This window comes from Lonchura striata, chromosome 2 (assembly GCF_046129695.1).
Source record: "Lonchura striata isolate bLonStr1 chromosome 2, bLonStr1.mat, whole genome shotgun sequence".
NCBI classification, from domain to species: domain Eukaryota; kingdom Metazoa; phylum Chordata; class Aves; order Passeriformes; family Estrildidae; genus Lonchura; species Lonchura striata.
In genome coordinates this window covers 29,311,180-29,328,498 of record NC_134604.1, presented here as the reverse complement: position 1 = coordinate 29,328,498, position 17,319 = coordinate 29,311,180, and the positions used below count along the sequence as shown (strand labels likewise).

Below are 17,319 nucleotides of genomic sequence, written 5' to 3'. Positions count from 1 at the left end.
TTGTCATCTTTTCAAGCTGTGTTTAAAACCATGCTGAGGGTGTGCCTTGCTTTTGCATGAAGGAAAAGTCTACTCAAAATTGTGTATTGGTTTAAGAGAAAATTCCCTCCAGCTGAATTAACTCAGATTACAAAAACACTCAGGGCTTCAGAAGTTGTCTGAAACGGAGCTACCTTCTGTCTTAATTTTACCAGCACCTGATGTCAGCCTGATCTCAGATATCTTTGCTTTCAGACAGCTGGAACTCTGGTGGTGCTTTTTGCTGTTTCCATGCCTTATTCTGTGATCACACAGATCCAGACAGCCTGGGCCTGCCTCTCTCTCTCTGGTAGGCTTCCTCACAGCCTCACCCCACACAAGGCCCCAAGTTTTGCAAATCTTTGCCTGCAGGTGATAACTGTGATTCAAAAAGGTGTCATCTGTGGTGGCTGTTAAGGGCAGGTTATCACAAGACATGCTGAATGAACATAGTTCACCACGCCTTAAAATATGTACTTGGTGGGGAGAAGGGAGAAGAGCAGAGAGACAGGAAACAGGAATTCATCCTTGTACCTGCACTGCATTAGCTCAGTTGCACCTGAAAGCAGGACTTTCATCAAAACCAGGAGAACCTGAAGGTATCTGCTCCCACCCATAACTGTGCTAATTTGATTCAAGGTATATCAGGGATGCCAGCCAATACTGTAACCAGACCTCCTGCTGCATTACAGATGTGCTTAGGTAGGGTGCAAGAAATGTGAAATCCCTGAAAGGAAAGTGAAACTGTTTTTTTTTTTGGTTTTTTTTTTTTTTGTTTTTGTTTTTTTTTTTTTTTTGGTGCAAATGCTTTGGGAGAAAGCTGTTGCCTGTCTGCTTTAATCTATCTTATTCACTGGGTAGAAATGCTGTGCTTCTATATGAAGCCCTGTGAAATATACCGATGTGTGTATGTACACAAATATATGTATCTATTGATGTGGCAAAATTGTCTGAGATCTGGTAGCCTGAGAGAGGTGAGGCTCCTGCAGCCCCATGTTCATGTTCAAGTAATAGCCAGACACAGTTTGTATTCCCAATAGGCACATGCATGAATTTTCATATGCACCAATTAAGCAAATACACATGGTCACAGATTACACATCCATCCACACAGAGCACTCCCACACAGCACTGACAGCCTCATCCCACGCCCTGCTCCAGCTGAGCAGGACAGAAGTGCGCTAGTGAGCGTCTGTGTCCATCTGTGTATTTACAGAAGAATTTACACTCGTGTACAGCGGGTCTCCTTCCAGCAGCTGCCTCAGGCAGTGCCCAGGAGCTGCCCCTCACTCCCAACCTCTCCAGCCCCCAGCAGCAGCTCCCTGTGGTGTTCTGACCACGAGTTCCTCACGCAGGGCAAAGTGCAGAAGGAGTTTAATGAGAAGATCTGACAGGCTGCGCTGATCAGGTGCAGGACATGGACAAATCATCACAAACTATTTACACAGGACTGGCCCTTTTTATTCCTGTGTGCTGTATTTGTTCCTCTATGTGACCTAGGTCACCCTGGCTCCTGCCCTAATCACTCCCTAACGAGTCCTGTGCAATCCCCAAATGCTCTTCCCCTGCGTCTCATCCTGTCCCACACCCCTGAAGACAGCAACACCCCCAATGCTAAAGGTGCTCTGGGGCTGAGGCTCCCCTGGGATGGCACTGGACAGGGTGTTCTTTTCTCTGAGTCCTTAATTTGGGTTTCCACCCGCCACTGTGCCCCTCGAAATGGGCCTTTACTGGGCTGATGGCTCCTGGGACGGGCCTGGAAGCAGCCTGGCAGGTGCTGCTTGGGCTCCCCCTCCTGCCATCACCGCCTGTGCTCCTGTGTGGGTGTGCGGGCCCGCCTGTGCCACAGAACGCGCTGCCCGTGTCTGCCGCAGCGCACACCGTGGCTGGCCGCGGCCTCCCCGGCCCGCGCCTCTGTCCGCCCGCGGCACAGCGAAATGGCTCCGCGGCCGCCGCACCCGCAGTGACGCGGTCTGCGGTGACACCGAGGCCACCGCTAGGGGACCTGCATTAATTCAAGTGGAGACATCAGCCCGCTGCGTTATCCTGGGCCGCACCAGCCCCGGGAGCATCCCTGCCCCTTTCAGCACTTCCCGGCACGGAGCTCCCTGGCGGCGGCGCTGGCGGGCGGCGCCTTGCGGCCTAGCACCGCCGTAACATTGACGGCTGCTGCGCCATCGCCACCGCCGCCTCCGTGTCCCGGTACGCCACCCCACCGGCCGGCCGCCGCCGCCCCTCAGGCGGGAAAGGGACGCGGCACCTCCTCCCCGCTCCCCAAACCCTCCGAGGCGCGGCGCAGCCGCCCGTCGCACTACAACTCCCGGCGTGCCCCGTGAGGGAGAGGCGCGCCCGCGCGGGGGCGCGCGCTGCTTGCCGGGAGTCGTAGTCTTTCCTTCGGGGCCGCGCCGTCCTGAGGAGGGCGCCGCCGCTGCCGGCCGGTCTCGCCGGAAGGGCTCTCCCTCCCAGAGGGCGCCGCGGCGCGCCGCGCGCGTGCGCAGTGCCGCCGCCAGCCAGCGCCGGGCAGGCAGGGAGGGAAGGAGGGAGGCAGGGAGGGAGCGGCGCTCGCGCGCCTCGGGCCCGAGAGGAGACAGCGCGGTGCCGCGCCGGGCCGGCAGCAGGTACGGGGGCGGGGGGGAGCCCCGTTACCTCGGCCCCGGCGGGGCGAGCGTGACGGCAGCCGGGCGGTGCGCGGGGCCGCGTCCCCGCGGGAGGAGGGACCGGGCGGGGATCGGCTGCCGGCGGCTCGGGTTGTGTGTGTGTGGCGCGGAGGGAAGGCCCGGGCCGGGGGTGCCGCGCGCGGCGGGAGCCCTCTCGCGAACCCCCGGCCCGCGCGCGCGCAACAGGCGCGCGGGGGCCGCGCGCGGGGCGGGGCCGGGCCCGGCGCGGCGGGAGCGGCGCGCGCGTGGGCCGGGATTGGGACCGGCACCGGGACCGGCACCGGCACCGGCACCTCGCGGGGAGCTGGGAACAGACGGGCCGGTCCTGCTCTGCCCAGGGAGGGGCCCCTCGTGGCCGGAGGGACTCTATTGGCTCGTGCCGGCGGCGGGGCCGCGCGCCGGCTTTGGAAGTCACCGTGGCTGGCTGCGCGGAGTCGGAGAACTCGGTGCCGCGGGGACGGGATGGCCCGGTGCTGCTGCTCCCACGGCGGGACGGGGTGGGCAGAGGCAAGGCGTCAGCTGGACGAGACGACATCGTCTTAAGCTGAGCCAAGGGAGGTTTAGCTTGAAGATCAGGTGGAATTTTTTCACGAGAAGCGTGGTTAAGCATTGGAATGGGCTGCCCAAGGAGATGGTGGAGCCATCGTCCCTGGAAGTGCTTGAGGAAAGACTGGATGTGGCACTCGTGGCACTCGGTGCCGTGGTGTGTTTGACATGGTGGTGTTGGGTCACAGTTGGACTCGGTGATCTGAGATGTCTTTTCCAACCTGATTGAATCCGTGGAGGGGAAGGGAAACTTTCTCCTGGGTCTTCCAAGCTTCTTTTTTTTTTTATTTTATTTTTTTTTTTCTTTGCTGTGTTAGTTTTGTGATTTACAAAAACTCTGCCATCTCCCTGCAAATATCACCCCGTAGCCTTCATTATCTCACTTATGTTATTTTTTTGACTGCCTGTATACGATGACAGGTTAGCTCTTGGTAGCCGTTTCCAGCCGTGTGCTGTTCCAGAGACTTTATATGCAACAGGAACCCGTCCCATTCATAGTCTCTAAATCTTGTTGCCCGTAGCACGGTCCATGTAGCAATGATTTTAAGTTTTGCCTCTTGAGGGCGTTTCATGAAAATGAAACTCCGGGCTGAAAAGATACGTCATGAGCTGTGAAAATACCGGGCTGCTGTTTCTGCAGAATTCCCAAATGGTGCTGAATGGTGGTGTTTAATGGTCCCTTTATCCTTTATTCAGGCTGCTTTTCCTCTGGGTTTTTTTGTTTGCTGGCGTATTTTCTGCTCTGACTGCTTGATGTTAATGAAAGACTTAGGAAAGCTGGGGTCTGTCATTGAACTCTCAGGAAATGGGACTTTATCCTCAGAAGCTCTTTATTTTAAAGCTATTTTATATATACCGCTGTCACTTAGTAGTTAGAGTAGTATAGTTAACGAAGCACTGTGTAAATTAATAGGTTGTATCAAGCTGATCTTTTGTGCATTTGGCCTTGTTTTTATTGTAACTTCATTGTGTTCTCCTTTCAGTGTTACCACCTGCATTGACATGTGAATTAACTCATTCAAAACCAGTTTTGAAGTTTCTACTTGAACTGTGGTTGCACCTTTTAATTACCCTTTAGACATACCCATAGGCACAGGGGAAATGAATTGTAGCTTGAGGCAGGGTAACTCAAGATGACACGTGAGGTAGAGGTTTTTCTCAATGTGGATTTTCTTTTCAGTCTTTCAAACAGATTCAGTGATGCTTCACTTCTGAGAGATGTGACTGTTTTGGGGGCTTGGCATCCCCCCACTGACCCCCAACTTCAAAGCAGAGTCTTTGTCGCATCCCGTCTCTCACTCTGACCCTGTACCAGGGTGTTCACCTCTTCTGTCAGCATGCCATGTGCTGATTTTCTCCAGTGTTGTGTTCTCTGTGTTGATGACTTCAGAGCTGGCATGCTCATGTGGTCCTCTATATTCAGCTGAGTGTTAGCTCCTGGAGAAGTCCCAGTTTAGTCCATTTGGAAAGGAAAAGGCAGCAAAAGCCCATGGCAGCAGCACTGGCCCGATCACCACGAGAACTGAAAGTCCTACAGTCAGTTGTGGCAGTTTCTGAAAGGTTCTTTATAGAATTTCCTAAATGTAAATGTTTATTTAAGCAGGTTATTTGATAGTCTTATTTCATCTTATTTCAGCTTTGGTGTTTCTATACAGTGCTCTTTTCTTTCTTTCTTTTTTTTTATTTCTTCCCCTTCCGTTGAATGAGCTAAGGTTAATAGAACAGTACATTTGCTTTTATGGTCCTGATTCTGCAGGCTTGATTTAAAATGTTTATGTTTGCCCCTCCATGGGGTTGTGAATTTTTTCTTCTGAAGTGTCCCACAAGTTTGTGAGGGGGCGTAATTTCTATCTTTGAGTAGACAAAATAAAAGTGTAATTTTAAAGGTAACTAAACAAGTTCTTAAGTTGCAAATTTTTTTTTTATGGCAAGAGGATAATGGACGTGAACTAGTGCCTTCCTGAAAAACTGAAATAAACTTTTTCCAAAATAGCATATAGCACATTAAAAAAAAAAAAAAAAGTGATGTGATTTAGGGCTAGGAGCTTTATTGTTAATTTGAAACATGAGAGAAATAGAAAGGCAGCAGCAAATACTTCTGAAGGCCAAAGGTAATAGTGAGCGAGCCTAGTAGGCTGTGAATAAGTGAAGAAAAATAAAAGACATTAAAGGAATTACACACTTGATGAAATATTCTGAGTGGATGAAATATCCGCACAGGAGGTTCTGGAATGGTGTAATGGACAAACAAGGTAGAAAGACCAGACCACCTCTTTTTCAGAGAACCAAGTGGAAGCTGAACTGATAGAAAAATTATTCAGCTTCATACTAAGGGACGAAAGCATAATGGATGTACTTGTTTGAATAATGTAATAATACTAATAGAGAGATGCTGATGTAAATTACAGAGAACAGAGACAGCATTATGATAGCAAGTCAGCTTTTTTTCTGCTCTGAGGAAAAAAAAACCCTCATCTGTTACAGTTTTTAAGGTCTGTTAAGCAAGTAAGTGGATGAAACTGCTCGATTATTTCCAACAATAAATGTGGAGTTTTCAAGATACAAAATGCCAGCAGTAGAATGCAAGGCCTGTATAAATATCAGTACTTTTAAATTATTGTGGACAAGGTAAAGGGACTCTGGAAAAACAGAAGAGGTAATTTTAAGCGAAACACTCTCAAAACCTATATTGAATATAAAATCTGTAGACCAGTAGGACTGGAAATTATATTATTCCACCTCCTGAATGTCTTGAATTGCATTAAACATTGTGCAGACTTAATAATTCATTTTGAGGATAAAAAGTAGAGGTAGTCTAAGGCAGGTGACAGTAAATTTCCTTTCACCAGAATTGATTTAAAAAGGATGTTAGTAGCAGGAAGGTTTGAAAAAGTGTTAGAAAGTTGTGGTAGACTGCACATCACAGGGCCACTTCTGCTGGTCTGGTCATGTTAGACAGGAATAAATGGAGTTCAGTGACAGAAGAAATTTGGTTTGGAATATGTGAACACTTTAGTGAAGCATAATTATTGCTTTTTGTCATAAAGAGACAGACGCTAAAACTCATTGGAACTGAAAGAAATACGACTGTTCCTGGATGTGTGTGGAGAGTTATGGACTTGGGCTTTCAGAGTGTGACATAAGATTTAGCCAGCCACCTGCTGCTGACAGCTTCCTTGTGATCCAGAGTACTTATTTTCTCTGTTTTTCTGTTTTTGTTGGTAGTTCAGAGTGCTTGTCAGGCTCAGCAGGAGGATTCATATGTTCTGTGAGATACGAAGTGGTTTGACACACACAGATCTTTATTTTATATAAAGTTGAAATTATATGTAAGTGATGTGCTGCTTCTAAAACCATAAAATAAATACCCTGTGGCTAAACATCCTGAACATAACTCCAAATAAGGCTTTGTAAGCCTACTAAATTTAGTGCTGAGGTAACACTTGAAAGCAGATTCACCTGTTGAATTATGAAAATGTCATTTTGGCAAGCAAGCCGCCTGTTAGTGGATCACAAACTGTGTCTGTTAGTAAAGTCCAGTAATAATGTTGTGATTAACATGAAGTTGTTGTGGTCTTTGTCTGAAGTAGGGTGGGATTGCCTCTTAAAAGACAAAGGGATTCTTTGTAGAGCTTCCACATGATCCTTTCTTCAACTGCCTAAGTGTTCTCATTCTACCTTTCTTTTGGTATTGATAAGTTATCAGAAAAGGGAAGAGGTGTCTCTGTGAATGTGCTGTTAGATGGATTCCGGAGCTTTTGGTAGGAGGGATATTGGGTGTAAATGGGATGAGGGAGGCAGAATGAGTGTAACTAAGCTTTGAAGTGCCTGTGGGTTTTGGCTTCGTGTGGGTGATACCTCAGTGCTGTGTGACTTTTTCATTGCTGATGTCCAAAGCTAGGATGAAATCAAAGCTAGGATGAAAAGTAGAATTTTGTCTTGTTGTTATTTTGTGGGCTTGCACACATATCTTCCATAGTGCTGAGTCACAGCAAATAATACAATTGTGGCAGGCACATTTGTCATCATGGGAAGCATGAGGTAGCTTTGCTTTTGGTGCCTTCTGATATTTCCAACCCTAAACAAAAACTGCTTGAAACTACAAAGTCAACTTAATTATTAATTTAGGTTATTTTTAACCTAATTAGTTTTAAACTGTCAGAGATTTCTTCTTTTCATGGTGTGAAATTTTGAAAGGTGCACTCTTGTTCATTCATAAAGAATGTTTAGGGCAAGTTAGGATTTTGGAAATTTTAGGGTGATTTTTTTTTTCTGACAGATGACTGTCAAATGTGGTTTTCAAGCAGTCCGTCTTTTAAATATGACCTTACAGAAAACACATAGTGGGTGTAGGGAGGGTGTGCTGTTATCTTGATCAAAATACAAATGAATCTCCTTTTTAAAAGAAAAACAGATTACATTTTCATTTTGCACACAGGAATAACCACTTCTGTTGTTTCATGTGGATGGGTACATTAACATGAGTGTTTTTTTTAATGTCAGTATAATCCTGTGTGGCTGAATAGTTTAATTCCCTGTCACTTGCTGCTTTGTGTTATGCCTTGTGGGACCTTTTGGTTTCAGTTTGATTGTGGACTGTGGGATTATTGAAATGAAGGTGAGTTTTTTTTTAAATTTAAACAGATTTATTGCACTGCAGTATCTTTGAACGCAGTAAAGGAATTTTGTGTTTTCAACTCAAGTCAGAAAGTCTCAGTTAACAAATTTGAAGATGTTTTCATTTCAAATCGACCTGGCTTTGGCAGTCAGTTTTTTTGCTTTCTCACTCAAATGAAAAGCTTTCTGGAACTTTGAAAACTGTATCTGCTGCCTTGTTAAGTCAAAATGGATCTTTTAAAAATGGAACTCAAAACATCTTGTTAATATCTTCATGGTAGTAAATGTATAGTGAAGTGCTAGATACACTGCATATAATCTTTTATTGTACATGTCCCCTTGCTAAAATGGCTTTCCAATAAACCTTGTAAATGCATTACTTGTTAATATGTTCAGCAGCATTTCCTCAAAAAAGAGGAAAAAAAAAGCACACAATCATCAAACTTTTAAAAATTAGATGTCCAGCTCTGTGGCTCAGTGGATTTAGGTAGTAATACAGGACTGATGTGCCAGATCAGTCAGAGGTAGCACCAAGTGTCAGGTAGTTCTGTTTCTGTTAGTGGTCGGTTTCTTTATGCAACCAGAAATAGACTTCCTTGGTTTTTTTTTCCCCCTATGGGTTTTTTTTAAAATGTAAGGATCAGGAGCCTGGCAAGCTGATGTTGGCCTGGTTTTAAGTATATATCTTAAAAAATAGGTACTTTTTTTGTAAGGACAGAAGATCTTTCTGAATGTTACCTGGAGAGAAAATCAATGTACCCTGCAGATTTGACAGAGGTGTCTCAACATTGTTCAGATATATCGCCCACAATGTATTCCCCCCTCCTTTTTTTTTTTTTTTTTTTTTTTTTGCCTTTGAGCAATATTAAAGTTTGTAATCTTGTCTGTAATATCACATTCCATGTTGTGCGATGTTGTTTGTCTTTCAGGTCTTGTATTAATTATTTTAAGGTTACTCTTATTTTTAAGCAAGAGCCAGTCCAACTTGCCAAGTGGTCTAGAGCTAGAGCATGCCAAATTAGCTATAGATTAGTTGGGTTAGTACTTGTTTTGATATTTCACAGGGATATAAAAGTGCTAGAACAGAAGCAATTGTGAATTAAGGCTTACCACTGGGCAGGGAAAAGCCCTAAGAGGACTAGGAAGCCTGCAAAATAAAGCAGATTTGAAAGATATGGAAATGGGCAGCAGTTCCATGAATAAGTCCATTTCTTAATTTCAATTTTTAACAGAAAGTCTCCTAAAGTCTGAACCCTGTTTCAAGGGTATACATTCTATTCATGTTTGACTACCATTCTTATGTTGCATTTGAAGCTCCTTTAATCTTCTGGCTTTCTGGATAGCAGAGGGTGATGGTGTCTTTTCTTCTCCATTGTTCTTGTATGCTGGTTACCCTAGGAGTGTGGATCCCTGCTGCTTGGCTGTTGCAGCTTTCATAAACCACAGAAAATGAAATACGCAGGATTGTTTTGTTTCCTTGTTAGGGCTGGAGCAAAACTTACTTTACAGGTCTTTGCAAACACTGTAACCGCTGATTTTATAGTGACTGTGAGATGTGTTTCCTAATCCGCTCTTACAGCTAGATAGAGGTAAGCAGAAGTCTTGGAAATTGGCTGTGCTTTGCTTGAACAATAGCTTTTTGTAGTTGAGATGATTAAATATCCTTTCCTGTAGATGTCCGGAGCTTTACAAGAGTCTGAGGACAGAGAGGAAGTAAAACCCCGGTCCCTCAGATGATATGGGTGTTTCTTCTGATGGGCATTCCCACAGACCCATGTAAGCCAGTATGGTTTGTCACATAGTTTTGCATTAGAAGTTGGTACAACCTCATCAAAGTGTTTATTTGGCTGAGCTGACTTTTGAGAAACAGGAGACAGCAGTGAAGAGAGAAGTCAGTCTGTTGATTTCCTTAATTTTTCTTTATGTCTCAGATAACACTGTCAACAGTATAGAGACTTGGTGGATGAGTTGTCATCTCTGTAGGATGATGCCAAATGTAGGGTTTTGCTCTAGAAGTTTTTCCAGGGAAATAGCATTAATCCCAGGTGATATTTTTATCATTCTATGCTCTGTATTTTTCATGGTTTTATTAGGAAGGGCTTTTGTTGTCTGTCCTTCTGTCCTGTCCAAGAAAGTTGACCATTTACTTCCCCGAGATTTAAATACTTCTGTTAGCATCCTGACTTGTTGCCTGTGAATTACCAAAAAGCAAATCAGAAAGACTTTCCAAAATCTACACTTCTTAGGGGAAAAAAACCCAGACACATTTGTGGCCAAATACTGATTTTTTTTTTTTTTTTTTTTTTGAGAATGTGTTGATGAGAGCAATGAATGACCAAGTGCTGCTTTCAGATTGGCTTTTTTAATTGGATAGGTTTTCTAGTCTCACACTGAAGAGTGTCAGAAGGTGATGTATCCTGTAATCAGAGCTCAGTGAATTGCTCAAACATCTGTCCAGACTGTGCTGTAGGTATTTGGCCTGATGTCAAGAAGTGTGATTGTGAGGAAACTTCTTCTCTAGGACATGTAGAATCTCGTAGCAGAGTCAGTAAACAAACTCAAATCTCCTTGGAAGTAAAGCTTTTGTGCATTTCTTCCCTTGAATAATTCCAGCTTCTCTCGCTGCTTGACAGTGCCATTTCTAACACGAGTTGTCCTTTCAGGGATGATGATGCCTCTTGTATCTTTTCTATGTCTCTGTGGCAGCAATCTAAAGGAGAGACAGCAGTGTGACAGCACAGCAGAGCTCCCAAGTCTGCCTCCAGTGACTCCTTTCCTTCTGACAGCTACCTCAGTTAGGAAATGTACTCTCATAGTATGGCAAATTGTGGTATTTTGATAATTTTTTATCACAATGTTTCTCTTCAAGCTCTTATTCTGCCTTAATTTTCAATTCTTCCCCTTCTGACCTATTCCCATTGTGAGGTAGAATGTCACATATAGATCTACACTTCTGAAACACATTATTTTCCATATAATTGCCCCTATATCCAAAGAAGGAAAGTCTGTCTCTAATAGGCCTTAATAGCAGGAGTGTATTTGGTAATCTTATTTTCATTATGTATACATGGTACATATATGCTATTACATGTATAAAAATATGGATTTTATACATTTATGTAATTATATACCTTTTGATTTATAAGGGCTGTATTTTTACATCTTGGTACCTCTGACGTGTGGAATATCCAAGAGTATTAGTCACAAGGTTTTCCTTCTGGCAAAGCCCTTAAGTCTAGTGACAGTGATAGCTGATTTAAGAAGTCAGGGAGTTAATTTTTATTCCTATCTAGATGATTGCTTGGGACAAGGTAGGTCATGGCAGTAAGTGACTCTGTATGTCCCAGTGTTTCAGAATTCCTTTGACTTGATGACCAAGGAGAAATGCAGAACTTCTTATTTCCCTAAAAATGTGTGCTTAGAATACATCCACATTCGGTACGGTTCTTGTCTTAATCAGCAAAAAAATTTGGGATCATGTATGCCCTATCCAAGAATAGTGGGTTTAATTTTGCTAAAATTTGTTTTTATGCAGAAAGACTGAGAAGGAGAAAGTGTCATATGGTGCTTGAGTGGTGATGCACAAAAGCCCAAGAAATATACCATGAAAATTCCTTACCAGGTCTCCAGAGGTTTTTCTCTGTAGCCAGGAGTATCAAAAAATGTGGACAATGCCGTGCTATCTTTAGGAAAGAAAAGATGGGTAGAACATTTCCATGACAACCACCACAGATTTTATCCAGAAGTAGCATTAATTTTGACAATGCAGAGGAGATCCAGGGTTTGCTATTTGCTGCAAGGGTGATCTTGAAGTAACCACGGAAGGATTTTCAGCTAAATCACACCAAAGCTGCTGAAGACCAGAGAGACAATTTGAAATTGTTTTGCTTCTGTGGTTTAGTCTGGGGAAAAAGCTACATCCTCAAAAATGGAGGAGGAGATTTATAGCAAACAATCCTTGGATGACTGTAACACTAACATAGAGTTGTTACATTTTTAGTCCTAAAAAGCCATTGTGTGCTCACACATTTAAGTAGGTCCAAAGATGCTGTCAGTATGTGTAGGCTGAATGGAATCTTTGATGCACTCATTGAATTTTTCACCAATGGTCAGAAAACCAGTAAAAGAATGCTAAAGAAAGGATTGATTTTAAGATACATTCAGGATGTAAGAACTATTTTTAGAAAATAACTATGGGTTTAACAGTTATAGAGATTAGACAGGTGTATAAAATAGGTATGTGGCTATGTCCTGGGATTTTATTTACTACCAGTGATGGCCTAGTATAAAATAAAGTATTGAACCCATCTCTAGTTGGATTGGTAACTTGTCAATGATTAAGAGAGTTTAATCTTTTCACCTTTGATGAAAGAAACTCTTCCCAGTCATTTGGTGGTTGGTATTTGTACTCCCAGGTAAAAGACATACTATTTTGAAAGGATTTTAAGTGTACAGTTTACTCATGAAGTAGAGGAAGGGGTTAGTCAGCCAAGTGAGCTGTCTTGAAAGTCAGGAGTAAGCATAACCAAAACCTGCAGCTACAGATTGTAGAGGGCGTAAGAAAGATAATACCTGTGAAGCTGTTGGGTAGTAATACCTGTTACTGTTGGTCTGCAGTAAAGTCAGAGAAAGAATTCAAGTAAATCCTGTACCTGTTTTTTCAATAAGTGAAGCAATGATTTAGGTACAACAGGAAGGGCTAAGAGAACTCTGAGAGGAAAATGGAATTTATTATCTTAAAGACAGAAGCAAAATTAATTGAAAGAAAATCATTATGCAGACTGGGAGATTGGGAGGAAACTAGGTTAATAAGTACAGTAAGGAAGAATACACTTAAGGAAACCTACTTATGATGAAGTTGGTTGTATCATTGATGTTCAGAAACATTGGAACATTATATAGAGGCTCCATAATAGAAATTAAATGAAATTTAGTATTAAGGGATGAAGATGTTCGCTGTCAAGATTTCAGTTAAATTAAGAACTTGTAAGTATTGAAAGTGAAGGTGTGAAATGACCACAGGAGTTTATCAAAGGAGTTATTTGTGTCCTGAAATCCCAAACAAAGGCAAATAGTGTCTTATGATTTGGAGAAGACGGACTTCAGACAAAAATAGAGAATTATTAATAACACTGTGGAAGGCCTGAGATATTATCTGGACTGTAGTGTATGCCTGTAGTGTATTCATGGCCAGGGACAGAATGATCAGAGTCTGCAAAGCCATTTTCCTGTTAGGAATGTCCTTCTTGCTCATGGTTGTCCACCTGGTGTTTGAATTCAACTTGCTTATTCTAAAATATATAAAATGCTTTGTTCAAAATATTTTAGGAATGAAAGAAATTTTGAGTGTTTCTTGACTGAACTTTTTACAATTAAAATCCCTGGCTTATTCAAATAGTATGTGTGTTTAATACACAGGTAGTAGTCACTTAAACTAAAAATGTGAAGAACTTATAATTGCCAAGTAAACTGTAAGAAACAAGAACACTTGAAGCTCAGACGTGTAAACACAGGAAAAAATGGGTCTCAAAGCTGTTAAGAAAGATGTAGGGAACTTCTGGTGATGTGAGGTTTATCTTTTTGTTGTCCTTTTATTAGAAAAAGGCCATTTCAGGAGAGCCTTTTCAGCAAAATTAGGCTGCTGAATTGCTTACCTCTATGCTCAGGTTGTTCATGTTGCATTCGGTGCAATCTGTGATTGACTGACAATCAGCGTAGTAGTTCTGTCTCCCTGAACAGTTTTTTAAATCTCAGTTGTCAGAATACAGTAACACTTGAAGTGATGTCCAAAATGTTTTCTGTGAAAGTCAGTTCTGATCGTCAGAATTCTTATAAATGGTTGTCAGGTAGTAGCAACTTGAAAAGAGGCTCTAACAAGAAGCATATTTGAGTATTTATTATTATTATTTTTCTCTTACAACTCTTTGTGCTAACTGAAAGAAGAGGTGTTAGAGTAGACTCAATATACATTTGATGTATTTTAAAGAGGAAACCTAAGCTGTTGAGAATCTGTACAGACTTGTGTTGCTTCATTTTAAAGTAGAAGATGCACAGGAGATCATTTATCATCTGGTGGTTCTGTGCTTATGGAATTTGAGGTAGGTAGCTTATTTAATACAACACATTAGAGCATTTGAAAGAGATCTTTAAAAGTCCTGTAGAGTAACTTTTTATATAGTGCAGCTTCCTAAATTCTCATGTTGCAGGATTTACAGTATGTTGGAGACCCTGCATCTCTGTGAAGATGCATGGAAACACTGACGTGTTGAGAATTTGTTTCCCAAACTCTTTTGGATTTAAAAGGGATGATGTAAGGAGAGAAATAGCAGCAGAATGGAGCACTAAGAGTAGAGACCTGATCCACACCCATTACTTTCAGGGGAACAAGTTCTTTCCACACAGTTCTCCACCTACTGCTTTATGCTAAGTGACTCCAAAGTGTGGTGTTGTACATTTGCAAACCATCATGGGCAGCTATAAATGCTGACCCACTGAATTATGTAAGACGCATGGAAATCACAGACTGCAAAAAGGCCCCTCTGCATAAACAGTGGCAGGATTAGGGATTGGGGGTGGGGAGGAGGGGAACAACAGCACTGCTTTCTTTGCAGGACTGAACATTTTATGTGGTTAAACCTGTGGTTAAACCATCTTCACCTAAATTTTTTATTTTCGTTTCAATTTCCTTGTAGGCTTTGTCTGGATAGAAAGAACACAGTGTTTCTTCAACAAGATTGTGTTGAATTAACTTAAAATGTTGGATATGAAGTGCAAAAAAAAAAGCCCCTGTACTGACATGCAAAGTAAATTAAGCTAAAAAGCAGCTAAGACATCTTCACTTTTGAGTAAAAACAGGAGTATGTAATTTGGCTAATTCTCTGTGTGGAGAAATGTTAAAATTTTTTGGTATAGTTTTCTTTTTAGCCCAGGCTATATACTCTGCCTTATAGACCTTAGTTCTTAGTAAAATATTTTACTTACTCTCCGATGCCTCAAAATGATCAAAGTTTGTTGGACTAATGTAAAGAACTGACACGGCAAAGTTATAATTCTGTGAAGTTTTACTTTCCACCTTCTAAATTGTAGTAGAAGTTAGGTGATGGAATAAAGAGGGGCAGTGGCTGGAAGTTCATGGCTACAGAGTTTAAGGAGTGGACACAATATAAAATGATGTGTTGTGAAGAGTAATTTTGTCTTCTTTTTTAAATTGCATTTTGAAGGAATCATGACGACCTCAGGAAAAGAAAATTTCCGGCTGAAGAGCTACAAGAACAAATCTCTAAACCCTGATGAGATGCGTCGCAGGCGGGAGGAAGAAGGTCTTCAGCTACGGAAGCAAAAGAGAGAGGAGCAGGTAATGCACAGCAGCTGAGATATCTGTGACCAGTCCTTAAACAGTTCTGTCTCGCAGTGTCTCTGACTCTATGCTTCTCCCTAACCCCTTCTTACTTGTTCCTGCCTGCCAAATTCATACACAGTCAGTCTGAAATCAGAATTACTTGCACACTTCACTGCCTCTTCTGCAGGCTCTACAAGACGTAGTGTGAGTGCTCCTCATTCATGCAAGTGTGATATTGGCCAGAGCAGCTTGAGGGTTTGAACAAAACTGTCTGACCAGTAGCTGTTGCTTCTCCAGCTCTTCTCATGACATCTTAAACTGGGTACCTTCTCTAAGTCATTCTTAGAGGCCAAATTCTGCTCATCCCAGTATAATAACCTATGTATGATAATCCTCCAAAGCCCTCTTTGCCACTGCAACTGGACAGTCAGAGGCCCTGCAGGTGTTCTCTGAAGATGTGTAACACACAATATTTATCAGGAATTTGAACCCCAGCATCCTCTGCAAGAAAGCAGTGGTGTGGAAGCTAGACAGCTTGTAGATGGAGGCAGATAGTGAAGAAGAGAAGAGGATATCAGTGAACGTTCTCCAGAAATGTTAGGAACCAATATTTTAGCACGTTGCTATATTCATTTACTCCGCGGCTAAGCTTTCTCCATGTGCTTTCAGTTGAAGTCCTGTAGCCACTGAACTGTCTGCTCTCAGGTGATAGCATATGTAGTTTTTATAGAAGCCTAATGCAACATGCTGTGTATATATTGGTTATGTAATATATATTAAATACATATATATATGTTAAATACTTTCTCTCTTTAGTTGTTTAAACGCCGAAATGTTGCAACGGCTGAGGAAGAAGCGGAGGAGGAAGTGATGTCAGATGGGGGCTTCCATGAGGCTCAGATGAACAACATGGAGATGACTTCTGTAAGTGATGAGAAATGAATACAGTGTTGGATGAAGCTGGACAAGTCTCTTGTGCAGTGATGTGATGGAAATGAAATTCCAGAGTGATGTGAAGAATGCATTCAGAGATGGACAACTCTGAAACATCCATGTCAATGAACCACCCTGAAACAGATTACATGAGAGAAAAATGCCAGGGGTATATAGTGAGTGGTTTTTCAGAGGATATGTGCTCAAGAAAGTGAAACAACATATCATTGTCCTGGCAGGCTGATCACTTCCATCACTTCCTGGATTTAGTGTTCGCCATTATGGGTGATTCTGTCAACTGTTGCCCAGAGTTTTTTTAATCTGAAATTCATACTGCTTGAAGCATGTAAATACTAATCAGGCAGTGTGTTATTGCAATTTACAAAGTTAAAAAGGGGCTCAGTGGAAATCTTTCTTAGCAGACTTTCAAGTGGCACCATTTTTAACCTAAGTGTTGGAAACACTGCTAGACCTAGTTTAAGTGTATTTATGAGGCCTTGAACTCCTTTCTGTGCTAGAATTAAAAACTACAGAAAAATACTTCTTGTGGGAATCAGACATTTTACTTTCTCTCTGGAAAGAAAAATGGCTAAGGTTTCAGTTCTACAACAGAAAAGTTTAAGGAAAGTGCAGTTCTCATTTAAAAGTGTCAGTGATCTTCACAGTGTCTATGTTCAGAGTATGCAAGTGATGTTTCAGTAGAAATCAGGCTGAGCTATTGGTGGTTATATGAGCCTTGAAAATTACTGAGAATTTAAGCATAAGAGAAATGCTTATAAACATTGTGGTAGATCAGTAATAGACTATATGGTTTTACTCTTCAAGATACTATTCAAATATCAAGGCGAGTCCTAAAAACCATTAATCTTGTGTGGAAGCTTATATTAAACAAATAGAGAGTAAAAAGTGAGGAAAGGATTTTGCCTAATTGATAGATAGTGTCATTACACAGTTTGCTATGTTAAATGCCATTAATTTCAGGCTCTTAACAGTTGGAGCTGTTGGCTGTTACAGACAACGCTTAAGTATTTTCAGCACTGTCATCTGTCTCCTTGTCTGTCTAAGGGTTTGGATCAGCTTTATCTGAAGATTAGATTAGAAGTGGAAGAAAAAAATCTGACTTTCCTTATGCTTTTTTACATGGGTACATGTGTAGTGAACAGAATGTCAGATTTTACCTAGCATAAGAAAGGTTACTGATTTAATTTA

At 42.2% G+C, this 17,319-nt stretch overlaps 1 protein-coding gene across 1 annotated transcript in view; it reads left to right on the top strand.

Annotated features, from left to right (window-relative positions):
- The first annotated feature begins 2,504 nt into the window (after nucleotides 1-2,504).
- Nucleotides 2,505-17,319, top strand: part of KPNA1 (karyopherin subunit alpha 1) — a 58,015-nt gene continuing 43,200 nt past the window's right edge. The window contains exons 1-3 of the mRNA XM_077781250.1: nucleotides 2,505-2,636; nucleotides 15,059-15,192; nucleotides 15,994-16,101. Of these exons, the coding sequence (XP_077637376.1) occupies nucleotides 15,064-15,192; nucleotides 15,994-16,101 (237 nt within the window). The 5' untranslated portion in view covers nucleotides 2,505-2,636; nucleotides 15,059-15,063. The remainder of the gene's footprint in view (nucleotides 2,637-15,058; nucleotides 15,193-15,993; nucleotides 16,102-17,319) is intronic.